We start from the raw sequence: 22,342 nt of genomic DNA, 5'->3' as shown, positions 1-22,342 counted from the left end.
TCTCCTCTCCCTCACCTGTCCCTCCTCTCTCTCACCTGTCCTGCTCTCCCTCAAGTCTCTCCTCTCCCTCATCTGTCCCTCCTCTCTCTCACCTGTCCCTCCTCTCCCTCACGTGTGCTCCTCTCATTCACCTGTTCCTCCTCTCCCTCACCTGTTCGCCATCTCCCTCACCTGTCCCTCCTCTCCCTCACCTGGCCCTCCTCTCCCTCACCTGTCCCTCCTCTCCCTCACCTGTCCCTCCTCTCCCTCACCTGTCCCTCCTCACTCTCACCTGTCCTCCTCTCCCTCACCTGTCCTGCTCCCTCTCACCTGTCCCTCCTCTCCCTCACCTGTTCCTCCGCTCCCTCACCTGACTCTCCTCTCCCTCATCTGACCCTCCTCACCGTCACCTGCCCCTCCTCTCCCTCACCTGTCCCTCCTCTCTCTCACCTGTCCTCCTCTCTCTCACCTTTCATCCGCTCCCTCAGGTCTCTTCACTTCCTCACCTGTCCCTCCTCTGCCTCACCTGTCCCTCCTCTCCCTCACCTGTCCTCCTCTCCCTCACCTGTCCCTCCTCTCCCTCAGCTGTCCCTCCTCTCTCTCACCTGTCCTCCTCTCCCTCAGGCCTCTCCTCTCCCTCACCTCTCCCTCCTCTCCCTCACCTGTCCCTCCTCTCCCTCACCTGTTCCCCCTCCCCCTCACCTGTCCCTCTTCTCCCTCACCTGTCCCCCCTCTCACTCACCTGTCCCTCTACTCACTCACCTGTCCCTCCTCTCCCTCACATGTCGCTCCTCTCTCTCACCTGTCCCTCTTCTCCCTCTCTTTTCCCTCCTCTCTCTCACCTGTCCCTCCTCTATCTCACCTGTCACTCCTCTCCCTCACCTGTCCCTCTTGACCCTCACCTGTCCCTCCACTCTCTCACTTGTCCATTCTCTCCCTCACCTGTCCCTCCTCTCCATCACCTGATCCACCCTCCCTCACCTGTTCCTCCTCTCCCACACTTGCCCCTCCTCTCCCTCACCTGTCCTCCTCTCTCTCACCTGTCCTCATCTCCCTCACCTGTCCTCCTCTCCCTCACCTGTCCCTCCTCTCCCTCACCTGGCCTCCTCTCCCTCAGCTGTTCTCCTCTCCCTCACCTGTCCCTCCTCCCGCTCACCTGTCCTCCTCTCCCTCACCTGTCCCTCATCTCCTTCACCTGTCCCTCCTCTCTCTCACCTGTCCTCCTCTCCCCCAGGTCTCTCCTCTCCCTCACCTGTCCCTCCGCTCCCACACCTGTCCCTCCTCTCTCTCACCTGTCCTTCACTCCCTCAGATCTCTCCTCTCCCTCACCTGTCCCTCCTGTCCCTCACCTGTCCCTCCTATCCCTCACCTGTCCCTGCTCTCTCACACCTGTCCTGCTCTCCCTCAGGTCACTCCTCTCCCTCACCTGTCCCTCCTCTCCCTCACCTGTCCCTCCTCTCCCTCAGCTGTTCCTCCTCTCCCTCACCTGTCCTCCCCTCCCTCACCTGTTCCTCCTCTCCCTCACCTGTCCCTCGTCTCTCTCACCTGTCCCTCCTCTCCCTCACCTGTCCCACCACTCCCTCACCTGTTCCTCCTCTCCCTCACCTGTACCTCCTCGCCCTCACCTGTCCCTCCTCTCCCTCTCCTGTCCTCCTCTCCCTCACCTGTCGTCCTCTCTCTCACCTGTCCTGCACTCTCTCACCTGTCCCTCCTCTCCCTCACCTGTCCCTCCTCTCGCTCACCTGTCCTCCTCTCCCTCACCTGTCCCTCCTCGACCTCATCTGTCCCTCCTCTCCCTCACCTGTCCCTCCTCTCCCTCACCTGTCCCTCCTCCCTCTCACCTGTCCTCCTCTCCCACAGGTCTCTCCTCTCCCTCACCTGACCCTCCTCTCTCTCACCTGTCCTGCTCTCCCTCAAGTCTCTCCTCTCCCTCATCTGTCCCTCCTCTCTCTCACCTGTCCCTCCTCTCCCTCACGTGTGCTCCTCTCATCCACCTGTCCCTCCTCTCCCTCACCTGTCCCTCCTCTCCCTCAATTGTCCCTCCTCTCCCTCACCTGTCCCTCCTCTCCTTCACCTGAACCTCCTCTCCCTCACCTGACGCTCCTCTCCCTCACCTGTCCCTCCTCTCCCTCACCTGTCCCTCCTATCCCTCACCTGTCCTCCCCTCCCTCACCTGTCCCTCCTCTCCCTCACCTGCCCATCATCTGTCCACCCCTCCCTCACCTGTCCCTCCTCTCCGTCACCTGTCCCTCCTGTCCCTCACCTGCCCCCCTTCGCCCTCACCTGTCCCTCCTCTCCCTCACCTGTCCCTCCTCTCCCTCACCTGTCCCTCCTCTCCCTCACCCCTCCCTCCTCTCTCTCACCTGTCCTCCTCTCTCTCACCTTTCCTCCTCTCCCTCAGGTCTCTCCTCTTCCTCACCTTTCCCTCCTCTCCCTCACCTGTCCCTCCTCTCCCTCACCTGTCCTCCTCTCCCTCACCTGTCGCTCCTCCCTCTCACCTGTCCCTCCTCTCCCTCACCTGTCCATCCTCTCCCTCACCAGTCCCTCCTCTCCCTCGCCTGTCCTCCTCTCCCTCACCTGTCCCTCCTCCCCATCACCTGTCCCTCCTCTCCCTCACCTGAACCTCCTCTCCCTCACCTGTTCCCCCACGCCCTCACCTGTCACCCTCTCCCTCACCTGTCCTCCTCTCCCACACCTGTCCCTCCTCTCCCTCACCTGTCCTCCTCTCCCACACCTGTCCCTCCTCTCCCTCACCTGTACCTACTCTCCCTCACCTGTCCTCCTCTCCTTCAACTATCCCTCCTCTCCCTCCCCTGTCCCTCCTCTCCCTCACCTGTCCCTCATCTCCCTCACCAGACCCTCCTCTCCCTCACATGTTCCTCCTCTCCCTCACCTGTCCCTCCTCTCCCTCACCTGTCCTCCTCTCCCTCACCTGTCCCTCATCTCCTTCACCTGTCCCTCCTCTCCCTCACCCGTCCCTCCTCTCCCTCACCTGTTCCTCCTCTCCCTCACCAGTCCCTCCTCTCCCTCACCTGTCCCTCCTCTCCCTCACCTGTTCCTCCTCTCCCTCACCTGTCCCCCCTCTCCCTCACCTGTCCTCCTCTCCCTCCCCTGTCCTCCTCTCCCTCACCTGCCCTCCTCTCCCTCACCTGTCCCTCCTCTCCCTCACCTGTCCCTCCTCTCCCTCACCTGCGCTCCACTCCCTCACCTTTCCCTCCTATCCCTCAGCTGTTCCTCGTCTCCCTCACCTGTCCCTGCTCTCCCTCACCTGTCCCTCCTCTCCCTCACCTGTCCCTCCTCTCCCTCACCTGTCCCTCCTCTCCCTCACCTGTCCCTCCTCTCTCTCACCTGTCCTCCTCTCCCTCACCTTTTCCTCCTCTCTCTCACCTGTCCCTCCTCTCCCTCACCTCACCGTTCTCCTCTCCCTCACCTCTCACTCCTCTCCTCACCTGTCCTTCCTCTCCCTCACCTGTCCCTCCTCTCCCTCACCTGTTCCTCCTCTCCCTCTCCTGTCCCCCTCTCCCTCACCTTCCGTCCTTTCCCTCAGGTCTCTGCTCTCCTCTCAGCTGTCCCTCCTCTCTCTCACCTGTCCCTCCTCTCCCTCACCTGTCCTCCTAGCCCCCTCACCTGTCCCTCTCTCCCTCACCTGTCCCTCCTCCCCCTCACCTGTCCTCCTCTCCCTCACCTGCTCTCCTCTCCCTCACCTGCCCTCCTCTCCCTCACCTGCCGTCCTCTCCATCACCTGTCCCTGCCTCTCCTCACCTGAATTCCTCTCCCTCACCTGTGCCCTCATCTCCCTCACCTGTCCCTCCTCTCTCTCACCTGCCCTCCTCTCCCTCACCTGTCCCTCCTCTCCCTCACCTCGCCCTCCTCTCCCTCACCTGCCTTCCTCTCCCTCACCTGTCCCCCCTCTCTCTCACCTGTCCCTCATCTCCCTCACCTGTCCACATCTCCCTCACCTGTCCCACCTCTTCCTCACCTGTCCCTCCTCTCCCTCAAAAGTCCCTCCTCTCCCTCCCTGTCCTCCCCTCCCTCACCTGTTCCTCCTCTCTCTCTTATGTCCTCCTCTCCCTCACTTGTCCTCCTCTCTCTCACCTGTCCTGCTCTCCCTCATCTGTCCTCCTCTCCATCACCTGTCCCTCTCTCCCTCACCTGTCCCTCCTCCCTCTCACCTGTCCTCCTCTCCCTCACCCTGTCCTCCTTTCTCTCACCTGTCCCTCCTCTCACCTCACCTGTCCCCTCCTCTCCCTCACCTGACACTCCTCTCCCTCACCTGACGCCTCCTCTCACTCACCCTGCCCCTCCTCTCCCTCACCTGTCCCTTCTCTCTGTCACCTGTCCCTCCTGTCTCTCACCTGTCCTCCCCTCCCTCACCTGGCCCTCCTCTGCCTCACCTGTCCCTCCTGTCCCTCACCTGTTCTCCTCTACCTCACACTGTCCCTCCTCTCCCTCACCTGTCCCCTCCTGTCCCTCACCTATCCCCCCTCTCCCTCACCTGTCCTCCTCTCCCTCACCTGTCCATCCTCTCCATCACCTGTTCCTCATCTCCCTCACCTGTTCCCCCTCACCCTCACCTGTCCCTCCACTCCCTCACCTGTCCCTCCTCTCCCTCACCTGTCCCTCCTCTCCCTCACCTGCCCCTCCTCTCCCTCACCTGTCCCTCCTCTCTCTCACCTGTCCTCCTCTAGCTCACCTTTCCTCCTCTCCCTCAGGTCTCTCCTCACCCTCACCTGTCCCTCCTCTCCCTCACCTGTACCTCCTCTACCTCACCTGTCCTCCTCTCCCCTCACCTGTCCATTCTGTCCCTCGCCTGCCCCTCCTTTCTCTCACCTGTCCTCCTCTCCCTCAGGTCTCTCATCTCCCTTACCTGTCCCTCCTCTCCCTCGCCTGTCCCTACTCTCCTCACCTGTCCTCCTCTCCCTCAGGTCCCTCCTCTCCTCACCTGTCCCTCCTCTCCCTCACCTGTTCCCCCTCTCCCTCACCTGTCCCCCACTCCCTCACCTGTCCTCCTCTCCCCTCACCTTTCACTCTCTCCCTCACCTGTCCCTCCTCTCCCTCACCTGTCCCTCCTCTCCCTCACCTGCCCCTCCTCTCCCTCACCTGTCCGTCCTCTCCCTCACCTGTCCCTCCTCACCCTCACCTGTACCTCCTCTCCCTCACCTGTCCCCGTCTCCCTCACCTGTCCTCCTCTCCCTCACCTGTCCCTCTTCTCCCTCACCTGTCCCTCCTCTCCCTCACCTGTCCCTCCTCTCTCTCACCTGTCCCTCCTCTCCCTCACCTGTACCCCCTCTCCTCACCTGTCCCCCTCTCCCCTCCCCCCTGTCCTCCTCTCCCTCACCTGTCCCTCCTCTCCCTCACCTGTCCCCTCTCCCTCACCTGTCCTCCTCTCCCTCACCTGTCCCCTCCTCTCTCTCACCTGTCCCTCCTCTCCCTCACCTGTCCCCCTCTCCCTCACCTTTCCCCCTCTCCTCACCTGTCCCCCTCTCCCTCACCTGTCCCCCTCTCCCTCACCTGTCCCTCCTCTCCCACAGCCTGTCCCTCCTCTCCCTCACCTGTCCTCCTCTCCCTCACCTGTCCTCCTCTCCCTCACCTGTCCCCTCCTCTCCCTCACCTGTCCCTCCTCTCCATCACCTGTTCCTCCTCTCCCTCACCTGTCGTCCCCTCCCGCACCTGTCCCTCATCTCTCTCACCTGTCCTCCTCTCCCTCACCTGTCCTCCTCTCTCTCACCTGTCCTTCCTCTGCCTAACCTGTCCTCCTCTCTCCTCAACTGCCCTCCTCTCCCTCACCTGCCCCTTCTCTCCCTCACCTGCCCCTCCTCTCCCTCACCTGCCCCTCCTCTCCCCTCACCTCTCCCTCCTGTCCCTCACCTGTCCGCCCCTCCCTCACCTGTCCCTCCTCTCCTCACCTGTCCCTCCTGTCCCTCGCCTGCCCTCCCCTCCCTCAGCTGTCCCTCCTCTCCCTCACCTGTCCCTCCTGTCTCTCACCTGTCCCCCCTCTCCATCACCTGTCCTCCTCTCCCTCACCCGTCCCTCCTCTCCCTCACCTGTCCCTTCTCTCCCTCACCTGTTCCCCCTCACCCACACCTGTCCCTCCTCTCTCTCACCTGTCCTCCTCTCTCTCTCACCTGTCCTCCTCCCGCTCAGGTTTCTCCTCTCCCTCACCTGTCCCTCCTCTCCCTTTCCTGTCCCTCCTCTCCTCACCTGTTCCCCCTCTCCCTCACCTGTCCCTCTTCTCCCTCACCTGTCCCTCCTCTGCCTCACCTGTCCCTCTACTCCCTCATCTGTCCCTCCTCTCCCTCACCTGTCCCTCCTCTCTCTCACCTGTCCTCCTCTCTCTCACCTGTCCACTCCTCTCCCTCACCTGTCCCTCTTGACCCTCACCTTTACCTCCTCTCTCTCACCTGTCCATCCTCTCCCTCACCTGTACCTCCTCTCCATCACCTGTTCCTCCTCTCCCTCACCTGTTCCTCCTCTCCCACACCTGCCCCTCCTCTCCATCAGCTGTCCTCCTCCCTCTCACCTGTCCTCCTCTCCCTCACCTGTCCCTCTTGACCCTCACCTGTACCTCCTCTCTCTCACCTGTCCATCCTCTCCCTCACCTGTACCTCCTCTCCATCACCTGTTCCTCCTCTCCCTCACCTGTTCCTCCTCTCCCACACCTGCCCCTCCTCTCCCTCAGCTGTCCTCGTCCCTCTCACCTGTCCTCCTCTCCATCACCTGTCCTCCTCTCCCTCAGCTGTTCTCCTCTCCCTCACCTGACCCTCCTCTCGCTCATCTGTCCTGCTCAAACTCACCTGTCCCTCCTCTCTCTCACCCTGTCCTCCTCTCCTCACCTGCTCCTCCTCTCCCTCACCTGCTCCTTCTCTCCCTCACCTGTCCCTCCTCTCCCTCAAAAGTCCTCCTCTCCCTCCCCTGTCCTCCCCTCCCTCACCTGTTCCTCCTCTCTCTCTTATGTCCTCCTCTCCCTCACCTGTCCTCCTCTCTCTCACCTGTCCTGCTCTCCCTCATCTGTCCTCCTCTCCATCACCTCTCCCTCCTCTCCCTCACCTGTCCCTCCTCTCATTCACCTGTCCTCCTCTCCCTCACCTGTCCTCCTCTCTCTCACCTGTCCCTCCTCTCCCTCACCTGTCTCTCCTCTCCCTCATCTGACCCTCCTCACCCTCACCTGACCCTCCTCTCCCTCACCTGCCCCTCCTCTTCCTCACCTGTCCCTCCTCTCTCTCACCTGTACCTCCTGTCCCTCACCTGTCCTCCCCTCCCTCATCTGTCCCTCCTCTCCCTCACCTGTCCCTCCTGTCCCTCACCTGTACTCCCCTCCCTCACCTGTCCCTCCTCTCCCTCACCTGTCCCTACTGTCCCTCACCTGTCACCCCTCTCCCTCACCTGTCCTCCTCTGCCTCACCTGTCCCTCCTCTCCATCACCTGCCCCTCCTCTCCCTCACCTGCTCCCCCTCTCCCTCATCTGTCCCTCCTCTCCCTCACCTGTCCCTCCTCTCCCTCACATGCCCCTCCTCTCCCTCTCCTGTCCCTCCTCTCTCTCACCTGTCCTCCTCTAGCTCACCTTTCCTCCTCTCCCTCAGGTCTCTCATCTCCCTCACCTGTCCCTCCTCTCCCTCACCTGTCCCTCCTCTCTCTCACCTGTCCTCCTCTCCCTCAGGTCTCTCCTCTCCCACACCTGTCCCTCCTCTCCCTCACCTGTTCCCCCTGTTCCTCACCTGTCCCCCTCTCCCTCACCTGTCCTCCTCTCCCTCAGCTGTCACTCCTCTCCCTCACCTGTCCCTCCTCTCCCTCACCTGTCCCTCTTCTCCCTCACCTGTCCCTCCTCTCCCTCCCCGTCCCTCCTCTCTCTCACCTGTCCCTCCTCTCCCTCACCTGTTCCCCCTCTCCCTCACCTGTCCCCCTCTCCCTCACCTGTCCTCCTCTCCCTCACCTGTCCCACCTCTCCCTCACCTGTCCCTCCTCTCCCTCACCTGTCCCTCCTCTCCCTCACCTGTCCCTCTTCTCCCTCACCTGCCCCTCCTCTTTCTCACCTGTCCCTCCTCTCCCTCACCTGTTACCCCTCTCCCTCACCTGTCCCCCTCTCCCTCACCTGTCCCCTCTCTCCCTCACCTGTCCCTCCTCTCCCACAGCTGTCCCTCCTCTCCCTCACCTCTCTCTCCTCTCCCTCACCTGTCCTCCTCTCCCTCACCTGTCCCTCCTCTCCCTCACCTGTCCTCCTCTCCCTCACCTGTCCCTCCTCTCCCTCACCAGTCCCTCCTCTCCATCACCTGTCCTCCCCTCCTGCACCTGTTCCTCCTCTCTCTCACCTGTCCGCCTCTCCCTCACCTGTCCTCCTCTCTCTCACCTGTCCTGCTCTCCCTCATCTGTGCTCCTCTCCCTCACCTGTCCCTCCTCTCCCTCACCTGTCCCTCCTCTCTCTCTCACCTGTCCTCCTCTCCCTCACCTGTCCTCCCCTTCCTCACCTGTCCCTCCTCTCCCTCACCTGTCCGTCCTCTCCCTCACCTGATGCTCCTCTCCCTCACCTGCCCCTCCTCTCCCTCACCTGTCCCTCCACTCCCTCACCTGTCCCTCCTCTCCCTCACCTGTCCCTCCTGTCCCTCACCTGTCCTCCCCTCCCTCACCTGTCCCTTCTCTCCCTCACCTGTCCCTCCTGTCCCTCACCTGCCCTCCCCTCGATCAGCTGTCCCTCCTCTCCCTCACCTGTCCCTCCTGTCTCTCACCTGTCCCCCCTCTCCATCACCTGTCCTCCTCTCCCTCACCCATCCCTCCTCTGCCTCACCTGTCCCTCCTCTCCCTCACCTGTTCCCCATCTCCCTCACCCTGTCCCTCCTCTCTCTCACCTGTCCTCCTCTCTCTCACCTTTCCTCCTCTCCCTCAGGTATCTCCACTTCCACACCTGTCCCTCCTCTCCCTCACCTGTCCCTCCTATCCCTCACCTGTCCTCCTCTCCCTCACCTGTCCCTCCTCTCCCTCAGCTGCCCCTCCTCTCTCTCACCTGTCCTCCTCCCGCTCAGGTCTCTCCTCTCCCTCACCTGTCCCTCTTCTCCCTCACCTGTCCCCCCTCTCCCTCACCTGTCCCTCTACTCCCTCACCTGTCCCTCCGCTCCCTCACCTGTCCCTCCTCTCTCTCACCTGTCCCTCTTCTCCATCACCTGTCCCTCCTCTCTCTCACCTGTCCCTCCTCTCTCTCACCTGTCCCTCCTCTCCCTCACCTGTCCCTCTCGACCCTCACCTGTACTTCCTCCCTCTCACGTGTCCTCCACTCGCTCACCTGCCCTCCTCTCCCTCACCTTTCCCTCCTCTCCCTCACCTGTCCTCCTCTCCCTCAGCTGTCCTCCTCTCCCTCAGCTGTCCTCCTCTCCCTCAGCTGTTCTCCTCTCCCTCACCTGTCACTCCTCTCCCTCACCTGTCCCTCCTCTCCCTCACCTGTCCCTCCTCTCCCTCAGCTGTCCCTCCTCTCTCTCACCTGTCCTCCTCCTGCTCAGGTCTCTCCTCTCCCTCACCTGTCCCTCTTCTCCCTCACCTGTCCCCCCTCTCCCTCACCTGTCCTCCTCTCCCTCAGGTCTCTCCTCTCCCTCACCTGTCCCTCCTGTCCCTCACCTGTCCCTCCTATCCCTCACCTGTCCCTCCTCTCACCCACCTGTCCTCCTCTCCCTCGGGTCTCTCCTATCCCTCACCTGTCCCTCCTCTCCCTCACGTGTCCCCCATCTCCCTCACCTGTCCCTCCTCTCCCTCACCTGTCCCTCCTCTCCCTCACCTGTCCCCCATCTCCCTTACCTGTCCCTCCTCTCCCTCACCTGTCCCTCATCTCCCTCACCTGTCCCTCCTCTCCCTCACCTGTCCCTCCTCTCCCTCACCTTTCCCTCCTCTCCCTCACCTTTTCCTCCTCTCCCTCACCTGTTTCTCCTCGCCCTCACCTGTCCCTCCTCTCCCTCACCTGTCCTCCTCTCCCTCACCTGTTTCTCCTCTCTCTCTCCTGTCCCTCCTCTCCCTCACCTGTCCCTCCTCTCCCTCACCTGACCCTCGTCTCCCTCACCTTTCCTCCTCTCCCTCACCTGTCCCTCCTCTCCCTCACCTGACCCTCGTCTCCCTCACCTTTCCTCCTCTCCCTCAGGTCTCTCCTCTCCCTCACCTGTCTCTCCTGTCCCTCACCTGTCCCCTTATCCCTCACCTGTCCCTCCTCTCACTCACCTGTCCTCCTCTCCCTCGGGTCTCTCCTCTCCCTCACCTGTCCCTCCTCTCCCTCACCTGTTCCTCCTCTCCCTCACCTGTTTCTCCTCGCCCTCACCTGTCCCTCCTCTCCCTGACCTGTCCTCCTCTCCCTCACCTGTCCTCCTCTCTCTCACCTGTCCTCCTCTCCCTCACCTGTCCCTTCTCTCCCTCAACTGTCCCTCGTCTCCCTCACCTTTCCTCCTCTCCCTCACCTGTCCCTTCTCTCCCTCACCTGTCCCACCTCTCCCTCACCTGTCCCTCCTCTCTCTCACCTGTCCTCCTCTCCCTCATGTCACTCCTCTCCCTTACCTGTCCCTCCTCTCTCTCACCTGTCCTCCTCTCCCTCAGGTCTCTCCTCTCCCTCATCTGTCCCTCCTCTCTCTCACCTGTCCCTCCTCTCCCTCACATGTCCTCCTCTCCCTTTCCTTTCTCTCCTCTCCCTCACCTGTCCCTCCTCTCCCTCAACTGTCCCTCCTCTCCCTCATCTGTCTTCCTCTCCATCACCTGTCCCTCCTCTCCCTCACCTGTCCCTCCTATCTCTCACCTGTCCTCCTCTCCCTCACTTGTCCTCCTCTCTCTCACCTGTCCCTCCTCTCCCTCACCTGACCCTCCTCTCCCTCACCTGCCCCTCCTCTCCCTCACCTGCCCCTCCTCTCCCTCACCTGACGTCCTCTCCCTCACCTGTCCCTCCTCTCCGTCACCTGTCCCTCCTCTTCCTCAACTGTCCCTCCTCTCCCTCATCTGTCCTTCTCTCCATCACCTGTGCCGTCCTCTCCCTCACCTGTCCCTCCTCTCTCTCACCTGTCCTTCCTCTCCCTCACCTGTCCCTCCTCTCCCTCACCTGTCCCTCCTCTCTCTCACCTGTCCTCCTCTCCCTCAGGTCTCTCCTCTCCCTCACCTGTCCCTTCTCTCCCTCACCTGCCCCTTCTCCCTCTCACCTGTACTCCTCTCCCTCAGGTCTCTCCAATCCCTTACCTGTCCCTCCTCTCTCTCACCTGTCCTTCTCTCCCTCAGTTCTCTCCTCTCCCTCATCTGTCCCTCCTCTCTCTCACCTGTCCCTCCTCTCCCTCACCTGTCCTCCTCTCCCTCACCTGTCCCTCCTCTCCCTCACCTGTCCCTCCTCTCCCTCGACTGTCCCTCCTCTCCCTCATCTGTCCTCCTCTCCATCACCTGTCCCTCTTCTCCCTTACCTGTCCCTCCTCTCTCTCACCTGTCCTCCTCTCTCTCACTTGTCCTCCTCTCTCTCACCTGCCCCTCCTCTCCCTCACCTGTCCCTCCTCTCCCTCACCTGACCCTCCTCTCCCTCACCTGCCCCTCCTCTCCCTCACCTGCCCCTCCTCTCCCTCACCTGTCCCTCCTCTCCCTCACCTGTCCTCCTCTCCCTCACCTGTCCCTCCTCTCCCTCACCTGTCCCTCCTCTCCCTCAACTGTCCCTCCTCTCCCTCATCTGCCCTCCTCTCCATCACCTGTCCCTCCTCTCCCTCACCTGTCCTCCTCTCCCTCAATTGTATTCCTCTCTCTCACCTGTCACTCCTCTCCATCACCTGTCCCTCCTGCCCCTCACCTGTACTCCCCTCCCTCGCCTGTCCCTCCTCTCCCTCACCTGTCCCTCCTGACCCTCACCTGTGCCCCCTCTCCGTCACCTGTCCTCCTCTCCCTCACCTGTCCCTCCTCTCCATCACCTGTCCTTCCTCTCCCTCACCTGTTTCCCCTCTCCCTCACCTGTCCCTCCTCCCCCTCACGTGCCCCTCCTCTCCCTCACCTGTCCCTCCTCTCTCTCACCTGTCCTCCTCTAGCTCACCTTTCCTCCTCTCCCTCAGGTCTCTCATCCCCCTCACCTGTCCCTCCTCTCCCTCACCTGTCCCTCCTCTCTCTCACCTGTCCTCCTCTCCCTCAGGTCTCTCCTCTCCCTCACCTGTCCCTCCTCTCCCTCACCTGTTCCCCCTCTCCCTCACCTGTCCCCCTCTCACTCACCTGTCCTCCTCTCCCTCACCTGTCACTCCTCTCCCTCACCTGTCCCTCCTCTCCCTCACCTGTCCCTCCTCTCCCTCACCTATCCCTCTTCTCCCTCACCTGTCCCTCCTCTCTCTCACCTGTCCCTCCTCTCCCTCACCTGTTCCCCCTCTTCCTCACCTGTCCCCCTCTCCCTCACCTGTCCTCCTCTCCCTCACCTGTCCCTCCTCTCCCTCACCTGTCCCTCCTCTCCCTCACCTGTCCCTCCTCTCCCTCACCTGTCCCTCCTCTCCCTCACCTGTCCCTCCTCTCCATCACCTGCCCCTCCTCTCTCTCACCTGTCCCTCCTCTCCCTCACCTGTTCCCCCTCTCCCTCACCTGTCCCCCCTCTCCCTCACCTGTCCCCTCTCTCCCTCACCTGTCCCTCCTCTCCCACAGCTGTCCCTCCTCTCCCTCACCTGTCACTCCTCTCCCTCACCTGTCCTCCACTCCCTCACCTGTCCCTCCTCTCCCTCACCTGTCCTCTTCTCCCTCACCTGTCCCTCCTCTCCCTCACCAGTCCCTCCTCTCCGTCACCTGTTCCTTCTCTCCCTCACCTGTCCTCCCCTCCCGCACCTGTTCCTCCTCTCTCTCACCTGTCCTCCTCTCCCTCACCTGTCCTCCTCTCTCTCACCTGTCCTGCTCTCCCTCATCTGTGCTCCTCTCCCTCACCTGTCCCTCCTCTCCCTCACCTGTCCCTCCTCTCTCTCACCTGTCCTCCTCTCCCTCACCTGTCCTCCCCTCCCTCACCTGTCCCTCCTCTCCCTCACCTGTCCCTCCTCTCCCTCACCTGACCCTCCTCTCCCTCACCTGCCCCTCCTCTCCCTCCTCTCCCTCACCTTTCCCTTCTCTCCCTCACCTGTCCCTCCTGTCCCTCACCTGTCCTCCCCTCCCTCACCTGTCCCTCCTGTCCCTCACCTGCCCTCCCGTCCCTCAGCTGTCCCTCCTCTCCCTCACCTGTCCCTCCTGTCTCTCACTTGTCCCCCCTCTCCATCACCTGTCCTCCTCTCCCTCACCCATCCCTCCTCTGCCTCACCTGTCCCTCCTCTCCCTCACCTGTTCCCCCTCTCCCTCACCTGTCCCTCCTCTCCCTCACATTTCCTCCTCTCCCTCAGGTCTCTCCTCTTCCACACCTGTCCCTCCTCTCCCTCACCTGTCCCTCCTCTCCCTCACCTGTCCTCATCTCCCTCACCTGTCCCTCCTCTCCCTCAGCTGTCCCTCCTCTCTCTCACCTGTCCTCCTCCCGCTCAGGTCTCTCCTCTCCCTCACCTGTCCCTCTTCTCACTCACCTGTCCCCCCTCTCCCTCACCTGTCCCTCTACTCCCTCGCCTGTCCCTCCTCTCCCTCACCTGTCCCTCCTCTCACTCACCTGTCCCTCTTCTCCCTCACCTGTCCCTCCTCTCTCTCACCTGTCCCTCCTCTCTCTCACCTGTCCCTCCTCTCCCTCACCTGTGCCTCTTGACCCTCACCTGTACCTCCTCTCTCTCACCTGTCCTCCTCTCCCTCACCTGTCCTCCTCTCCCTCACCTGTCCCTCCTCTCCCTCACCTGTCCTCCTCTCCCTCAGCTATTCTCCTCTCCCTCACCTGTCCCTCCTTCTGCTCACCTGTCCTCCTCTCCCTCACCTGTACCTCCTCTCCTTCACCTGTCCCTCCTCTCTCTGACATGTCCTCCTCTCCCTCAGGTCTCTCCTCTTTCTCACCTGTCCCTCCTCTCCCTCACCTGTCCCTCCTCTGTCTCACCTGTCCTCCTCTCCCTCACCTGTCCTCCTCTCCCTCAGGTCTCCCTTCTCCCTCACCTGTCCCTCCTGTCCCTCATCTGTCCCTCCTCTCCCTCACCTGTCCCTCCTCTGCCTCCCCTGACCCTCCTCTCCCTCACCTGACCCTCCTCTCCCTCACCTGCCCCTCCTCTCCCTCACCTGTCCCTCATCTCCCTCACCTGTCACTCCTGTCCCTCACCTGTCCTCCCCTCCCTCACCTGTCCCTCCACTCCCTCACCTGTCCCTCCTGTCCCTCACCTGTCCACCCTCGCCCTCACCTGTTCTCCTCTCCCTCACCTGTCCCTCCTCTCCCTCACCTTTCCCTCCTCTCCCTCACCTGTCCTTCCTCTCCCTCACCTGTCCCTTCTCTCCCTCACCTGTCCCTCCTCTCTCTCACCTTTCATCCTCTCCCTCACCTGTTCCTCCTCTCTCTCACCTGTCCCTCCTCTCCCTCACCTGTTCCTCCTCTCCCTCACCTGTCCCTCCTCTCCCTCACCTGTCCCTCCTCTCCCTCACCTGTCCCTCCTCTCCCTCAGCTGTTCCTCCTCTCCCTCTCCGGTCCCCCCTCTCCCTCACCTGTCCTCCTCTCCCTCAGGTCTCTCCTCTCCCTCATCTGTCCCTCCTCTCTCTCTCCTGTCCCTCCTCTCCCTCACCTATCCTCCTAGCCCCCTCACCTGTCCCTCCTCTCCCTCACCTGTCCTTCCTCCCCCTCACCTGTCCCTCCTTTCCCTCACCTGCCCTCCTCTCCCTCACCTGTCCCTCCGCGCCCTCAGCTGTCCCTCCTCTCCCTCACCTGCCTTCCTCTCCCTCAGCTGTCCCTCCTGTCTCTCACCTGTCCGTCCTCTCCCTCACCTGTCCTCCTCTCCCTCACCTGTCCCTCCTCTCCCTCACCTGTCCCTCCTCTCCCTCAAAAGTCCCTCCTCTCCCTCACCTGTCCTCCCCTCCCTCACCTGTTCCTCCTCTCTCTCACCTGTCCTCCTCTCCCTCACCTGTCCTCCTCTCTCTCACCTGTCCTGCTCTCCCTCATCTGTCCTCCTCTCCATCACCTGTCCCTCCTCTCCCTCACCTGTCCCTCCTCTCTCTCACCTGTCCTCCTCTCCCTCACCTGTCCTCCTCTCTCTCACCTGTCCCTCCTCTCCCTCACCTGTCCCTCCTCTACCTCACCTGACGCTCCTCTCCCTCACCTGACCCTCCTCTCCCTCACCTGCCCCTCCTCTCCCTCATCTGTCCCTCCTCTCCCTCACCTGTCCCTCCTGTCCCTCACCTGTCCTCCCCTCCCTCACCTGTCCCTCCTCTCCCTCACCTGTCCCTCCTGTCCCTCACCTGTCCTCCACTCCCTCACCTGTCCCTCCTCTCCCTCACCTGTCCCTCCTGTCCCTCACCTGTCCCCCCTCTCCCTCACCTGTCCTCCTCTCCCTCACCTGTCCCTCCTCTCCCTCACCTGTCCCTCCACTCCCTCACCTGTTCCCCCTCCCCCTCACCTGTCCCTCCTCTCCCTCACCTGTCCCTCATCTCTCTCACCTGTCCCTCCTCTCCCTCACCTGTTCCTCCTCTCCCTCTCCTGTCCCCCCTCTCCCTCACCTGTCCTCCTCTCCCTCACCTGTCCCTCCTCTCCCTCACCTATCCCTCCTCTTCCTCACCTGCCCTCCTCTACCTCACCTGCCCTCCTCTCTCTCACCTGTCCCTCCTCTCCCTCAGCTGTCCCTCCTGTCTCTCACCTGTCCCTCCTCTCCCTCACATGTCCTCCTCTCCCTCATCTGTCCCTCCTCTCCCTCACCTGTCCCTCCTCTCCCTCAAAAGTCCCTCCTCTCCCTCACCTGTCCTCCCCTCCCTCACCTGTTCCTCCTCTCTCTCACCTGTCCTCCTCTCCCTCACCTGTCCTCCTCTCTCTCACCTGTCCTGCTCTCTCTCATCTCTCCTCCTCTCCATCACCTGTCCCTCCTCTCCCTCACCTGTCCCTCCTCTCTCTCACCTGTCCTCCTCTCCCTCACCTGTCCTCCTCTCTCTCACCTGTCCCTCCTCTCCCTCACCTGTCCCTCCTCTCCCTCACCTGTCCCTCCTCTCCCTCACCTGACCCTCCTCTCCCTCACCTGCCCCTCCTCTCCCTCACCTGCCCCTCCTCTCCCTCACCTGTCCCTCCTCTCCCTCACCTGTCCCTCCTGTCCCTCACCTGTCCTCCCCTCCCTCACCTGTCCCTCCTCTCCCTCACCTGTCCCTCCTGTCCCTCACCTGTCCTCCCCTCCCTCACCTGTCCCTCCTCTCCCTCACCTGTCCCTCCTGTCCCTCACCTGTCCCCCCTCTCCCTCACCTGTCCTCCTCTCCCTCACCTTTCCCTCCTCTCCCTCACCTGTCCCTCCTCTCCCTCACCTGTTCCCCCTCTCCCTCACCTGTCCCTCCTCTCCCTCACCTGTCCCTCCTCTCTCTCACGTGTCCCTCCTCTCCCTCACCTGTTCCTCCTCTCCCTCTCCTGTCCCCCCCTCCCTCACCTGTCCTCCTCTCCCTCACCTGTCCCTCCTCTCCCTCACCTATCCCTCCTCTTCCTCACCTGCCCTCCTCTCCCTCACCTGCCCTCCTCTCCCTCACCTGCCTTCCTCTCCCTCACCTGCCTTCCTCTCCCTCACCTGTCCCTCCTCTCCCTCACCTGACTTCCTCTCCCTCACCTGTCCCTCCTCTCCCGCACCTGTCCCTCCTCTCCCTCACCAGTATCTCCTCTCCCTCACCTGTCCCTCCTCTCCCTCACCTGTCCCTCCTCTCCCTCACCTGTCCCTCCTCTCCCTCACCTGTCCCTCCTCTCCCTCACCAGTATCTCCTCTCCCTCACCTGTCCCTCCTCTCCCTCACCTGTCCCTCCTCTCCATCACCTGTCCCTCCTCTCCCTCACCTGTTCCTCCTCTCCCTCACCTGTCCCTCCTCTCCCTCACCTGTCCCTCCTCTCCCTCACCTGTCCCTCCTCTCCCTCACCTGTCCCTCCTCTCCCTCAAAAGTCCCTCCTCTCCCTCACATGTCCTCCCCTCCCTCACCTGTTCCTCCTCTCTCTCACCTGTCCTCCTCTCCCTCACCTGTCCTCCTCTCTCTCACCTGTCCTGCTCTCCCTCATCTGTCCTCCTCTGCATCACCTGTCCCTCCTCCCTCTCACCTGTCCTCCTCTCCCTCACCTGTCCTCCTCTCTCTCACCTGTCCCTCCTCTCCCTCACCTGTCCCTCCTCTCCCTCACCTGACCCTCCTCTCCCTCAGCTGACCCTCCTCTCCCTCACCTGCCCCTCCTCTCCCTCACCTGTCCCTCCTCTCCCTCACCTGTCCCTCTTGTCCCTCACCTGTCCCTCCTCTCCCTCACCTGTCCCTCCTGTCCATTCACCTGTCCCCCCTCTCCCTCACCTGTCCCCCCTCTCCCTCACCTGTCCTCCTCTCCCTCACCTGTCCCTCCTCTCCCTCACCTGTCCCTCCTCTCCCTCACCTGTTCCCCCTCTCCCTCACCTGTCCCTCCTCTCCCTCACCTGTCCCCCCTCTCCCTCACCTATCCCTCCTCTCCCTCACCTGTCCCTCCTCTCCCTCACCTGTCCCTCCTCTCCCTCACCTGTCCCTCCTTTCCCTCACCTGTTCCTCCTCTCCCTCTCCTGTCCCCCCTCTCCCTCACCTGTCCTCCTCTCCCTCACCTGTCCCCCCTCTCCCTCACCTATCCCTCCTCTCCCTCACCTGGCCTCCTCTCCCTCACCTGCCCTCCTCTCCCTCACCTGCCCTCCTCTCCCTCACCTGCCTTCCTCTCCCTCACCTGTCCCTCCTCTCCCTCACCTGTCCCTCCTCTCGCTCACCTGTCCCTCCTCTCCCTCACCAGTATCTCCTCTCCCTCACCTGTCCCTCCTTTCCCTCACCTGTCCCTCCTCTCCCTCACCTGTCCCTCCTCTCCCTCACCTGTCCCTCCTCTCCCTCACCAGTATCTCCTCTCCCTCACCTGTCCCTCCTCTCCCTCACCTGTCCCTCCTCTCCCTCACCTGTTCCTCCTCTACCTCACCTGTCCCTCCTCTCCCTCACCTGTCCCTCCTCTCCCTCACCTGTCCCTCCTCTCCCTCACCTGTCCCTCCTTTCTGTTACCAAACAAATTCCCAGCTCACAGTGGTCACTGTCTAGGATGTGGTCGAAACTGAAGGGAGAAAATGAGAGAGAGAGAAAGAGAGAAAGAAAGAAATAAAGAAAGAAGGAAAAAGATGGAAATAACGAAAGAAAGGAAAGAATGAAAGAAGGAGGGAAAGTCTTGCATTCCTACAGTGCTTGTCGTGACCTCGGGACGTCCCAAAGCGCTTCACAGCCGGTGAGGTATTTGTGAGGTATTTGTTGTAATGTGGGGCGCCTCTCCCTGTGCAGTTTTAATGAAAGGATTAGGGGCCAGCCTGGAAGCACGGGCTCGGGGCTGGAATACCGGGCCGGAAACTCTCTCCACTGCAAGAAGTGGACAAGCAACAAGTGGCAGCCGCAGACAGCAGCTCCGGCCCAGAGACACAGCGCGACTGGGAGGACTGCGAGTGTAGAGACTCAGGGACCGGAGGGGGCGGCCGGGGGGTGGGGAGTGGGAGAGAAATTCACTCTTGCACTGGGCTGGGTTTAACTGCAGTCTCGTACAGAGAGAGCGAGAGAGAGAGAGAGCGAGGGGCTGGGTCTGACTGCTTTGTCACAAAGGGGGTTGGGCATTGGCGTCTCAGATAGCAAGCAGACACTCGGATAAGAGAGAGAGAGAGAGAGACAGAGACAGAGAAGTTTAGCCAGGAGTTGAGCTTTTGAGATCCAAATGGATACCACGTTCAGACAAAGAGCTTTGGGGGAAGAGTCCTTTGAGTTGAGGGAGCTGAACGAGAGGCTGGAGTCCTACCTCCAGAGGGTGGCGTTCCTCGAGCAGGAGAACTCCTTCCTTCGGGGGGAGATCCAGGCTCTGAAGGGGACCCCGGCGTGCGGCAAGTGGGGGGAGTTGGAGCAAGGGCTGGAGGTGCTGCGCCAGGCCCTGGCCGCGAGGTGGAGGGAGACGGACCGAGCGTCCCTGGAGAGGGACGGCCTGCAGGAGGAGATCCGGCTGGTGAAGGAGAGGTGCGCCGGGGAGGCTTCCCGCCGGGAAGCGGCGCGGAAGCAGCTGGGGGAGAGCCGGAGGGAGCTGGAGGAGGAGACGAGGGGGCAGGAAGGGCTGGGGCACAAGGTGCTGATGCTGGAGGACGAGCTGAGGTTCCTGGAGGAGAGGCACCAGGAGGAGAGGGCCGGCTTGCAAGAGGAGAGGTCCAGGTCTGCGCCCGGCCTGGCCCCGCTCTCGGCCGCCTCGCCTGGCCTCTGCGCCCAAGACGTGGACCTCTACTCCCAGAAGGTCAGCCAGCTGTGGCGGACTTCCCTGGAGGTCTACCAGAAGGAGCTGGGCACGATGGAACGCTCGCTCGACGAGGCGAGGGAGAGGCTGGGGGCGGTGCAGGAGGAGAAGAGGCAGAATCGAGTCCAACTGCAGTCGGCGCAGCAGGAGGTGGAGGTCCTGAGGCAGAGGAAGGGCCTGTTGGAGGGACGGGTCTCCCAGCAGAACCAGAAGCAGCGCGAGGACCTCGAGCAGTTCCAGGTTTGTGAGATCGGCGTCTATTCTGGCGATTGTGTTGCGGTGTGTGTGCGTGCACGTGTGTTGCGGCGTGTGTGCGTGCACGTGTGTCACATCTGAGTCATGTCTCCAACAATGACTCCCCTCTGTCGGTCAGCCAAGACTAAAGGAATTCCTGTCTGAACAATTTCAACCCAGCCGTATGACCGCATTTAAAAGATCAGACTCGCGTTTCTCCAGCGCCTTTCACCCCCTCAGGACGTCCCAAAGCACTTTGCAGCCAATGAAGTACTTTTTTTGAAGTGTAGTCACTGTTGTAATGTGGGAAACGCGGCAGGCAATTTGCGCACAGCAAGCTCCCACAAACAGCAATGTGACAATGACCAAATCATCTGTTTTTAATGATGTTGGTTGAGGGATAAATATTGGCCCCAGGACACCGGGGAGAACTCCCCCCTGCTCTTCTTCCAATAGTGGCCAGGGGATCTTTTACGGCCACCTGAGAGGGCAGACGGGGCCTCGGTTTAATGTCTCATCTGAAAGACGGCACCTCCGACAGTGCGGCGCTCCCTCAGTACCGCCCCTCCGACAGTGCGGCGCTCCCTCAGTACCGCCCCTCCGACAGTGCGGCACTCCCTCAGTACCGCCCCTCCGACAGTGCGGCGCTCCCTCAGTACCGCCCCTCCGACAGTGCGGCGCTCCCTCAGTACTGCCCCTCCGACAGTGCGGCGCTCCCTCAGTACCGCCCCTCCGACAGTGCAGCACTCCCTCAGTACCGCCCCTCCGACAGTGCGGCGCTCCCTCAGTACCGCCCCTCCGACAGTGCGGCGCTCCCTCAGTACTGCCCCTCCGACAGTGCGGCGCTCCCTCAGTACTGCAGTGGGAGTGTCGGCCTGGATTTTGTGCTCAATCTGTGGAATGGGACTTGAACCCACGATCTGCTGACTCAGAGGCGAGAGAGAGAGAGAGAGAGAGAGAGAGAGAGAGAGAGCTACCCACTGAACCTCAGCCTGCAGTGACAGGCATTCTCCGCCACCCACACCGCCCCCCCCCTGCATCTATCCCCAGGCTCCATTAGTGAGACCAGGCTGCCTGATTGATCATGAAGAAGGCCCCTGGAGCGCTGGCCTGGTTCATGTTTCAGCCCTGTCACACCTGTCAAGAGAGAGTTAACCCGGTTTGGAAATCCCACTGCGTCAGTCTTGAGGGGACTGCAACAAATGACCTTGCTAAATAGGGGCCGTCAATAGAAGATAGACACTGATAAATCCAATGGGGAATTCAGGAGAAACTTCTTTACCCAGACAGTGGTGAGAATGTGGAACTCGCTGCCACAGGGAGTGGTTGAGGTGAATAGTATAGTGTGGCAGAGCCACTGAGGGACTCTGAACAACTGTACATAATTCCCTTTAACGATGTGTTAGCTACAGACTAAATCTGTACCATTGTATATACTGCTTGAATGGACAGTGCGCGGCCCCTTTAAGAGCGCGGGCAAACGCGATGACGTCATGCCGCTAATCACGTGATCACCCAAACGCGGGAAAAACGTGATGACGTCATGATGCCATCCACGGGACCGCCCAGGCAGTCCTCGTGGAGCCTCCGACCTGTTAAGACCTGTATTCATAGTTCTCTTGCATCAATCTGTTTAAACTCGTTAGTTTGACATTAAAAACCTTTTTGATTGATTGCCTGCGTCGAACTCAATCTCTAGATAGATATTTGACCATTCCTACAATAGATGCATTTAAGGGGAGGCTGGATAAACACACGAGGGAGAAAGGAATAGAGGGATATGGTGATGGGGTGAGACGAAGAGGGGCGGGAGGAGGCTGGTGTGGGGAATAAACACCGGCACGGAGCAGATGGGCCGAATGGCCTCTTTCCATGCTGTATATTCGATGTAATGCTTTCAGATGAAAGTGCCGGGTTAATGTGAAGATATCAGTTCATTCCCCGTCCCAATGGTGAGGCGGTTTCTAGTTTTCTAACCATCTGGACCCTCCGCGATGGACTATCTTCAGTGATGTGGAGAGGCTGGAGAAGCTGGGGTTGTTCTCCTATTCGCTGGAGTTTAGAAGAATGAGAGGGGATCTCATTGAAACTTATAAAATTCTAACAGGACTAGACAGACTAGATGCAGGAAGGATGTTCCCGATGGCGGGGGAGTCCAGAACCAGGGGTCACAGTCTAAGGATAAGGGGTAAGCCATTTAGGACAGAGATGAGGAGGAATTTCTTCACCCAGAGAGTGGTGAACCTGTGGAATTCTCTACCACAGAAGGCAGTTGAGGCCAATTCATTAAATATATTCAAGAAGGAGTTAGATATATTTCTTAAGGCTAAAGGGATCAAGGGATATGGGGAGAAGGCAGGGACAGGGTACTGAGTGTGGATGATCAGCCATGATCTCATTAAATGGCGGAGCAGGCTCGAGGGGCCGAATGGCCTACTCCTGCTCCTATCTTCTATGTTTCTATGTTTCCTTAGAGCAGAGAAGGTCGAGAGGAGATTTGATCGAGGTGTTCAAAATCATGAGGGGTCTGGACATAGTAGATAGAGAGAAACTGTTCCCATTGGTGGAAGGCTCGAGAACCCGAGGACACAGATTTAAGGTGATTGACAGAAGAACCAAAGGCGACATGAGGAAAAACAGTTTTTAGGCAGCGAGTGGTTAGGTTCTGGAATCACTGCCTGAAAGGGTGGTGGAGGCAGACTCAATCGTGGCTTTCAAAAGGGAATTGGATAAGTAACTGCAGGAAAAGAAATTGCAGGGCTACGGGGAAAGGGCGGGGGAGTGGGACCAGCTGAAGAGCTCTTGCAGAGAGCCGGCACGGGCTCGA

At 61.1% G+C, this 22,342-nt stretch overlaps 1 protein-coding gene across 1 annotated transcript in view; it reads left to right on the top strand.

Annotated features, from left to right (window-relative positions):
* The first annotated feature begins 18,520 nt into the window (after positions 1-18,520).
* The window catches only part of LOC147086441 (tanabin-like), a 5,773-nt gene continuing 1,951 nt past the window's right edge, over positions 18,521-22,342 (top strand). Inside the window, exon 1 of the mRNA XM_085978539.1 lies at positions 18,521-19,521. Within this exon, the coding sequence (XP_085834665.1) occupies positions 18,721-19,521 (801 nt within the window). The 5' untranslated portion in view covers positions 18,521-18,720. The remainder of the gene's footprint in view (positions 19,522-22,342) is intronic.

This window comes from Somniosus microcephalus, unplaced genomic scaffold (genome assembly GCF_052327205.1).
Source record: "Somniosus microcephalus isolate GS21.2 unplaced genomic scaffold, FLI_Smic_1.0 unresolved_chr7, whole genome shotgun sequence".
NCBI lineage: Eukaryota > Metazoa > Chordata > Chondrichthyes > Squaliformes > Somniosidae > Somniosus > Somniosus microcephalus.
Note: the sequence above shows the minus strand (reverse complement) of the source record. Positions and strands in the feature narration are given on the sequence as shown.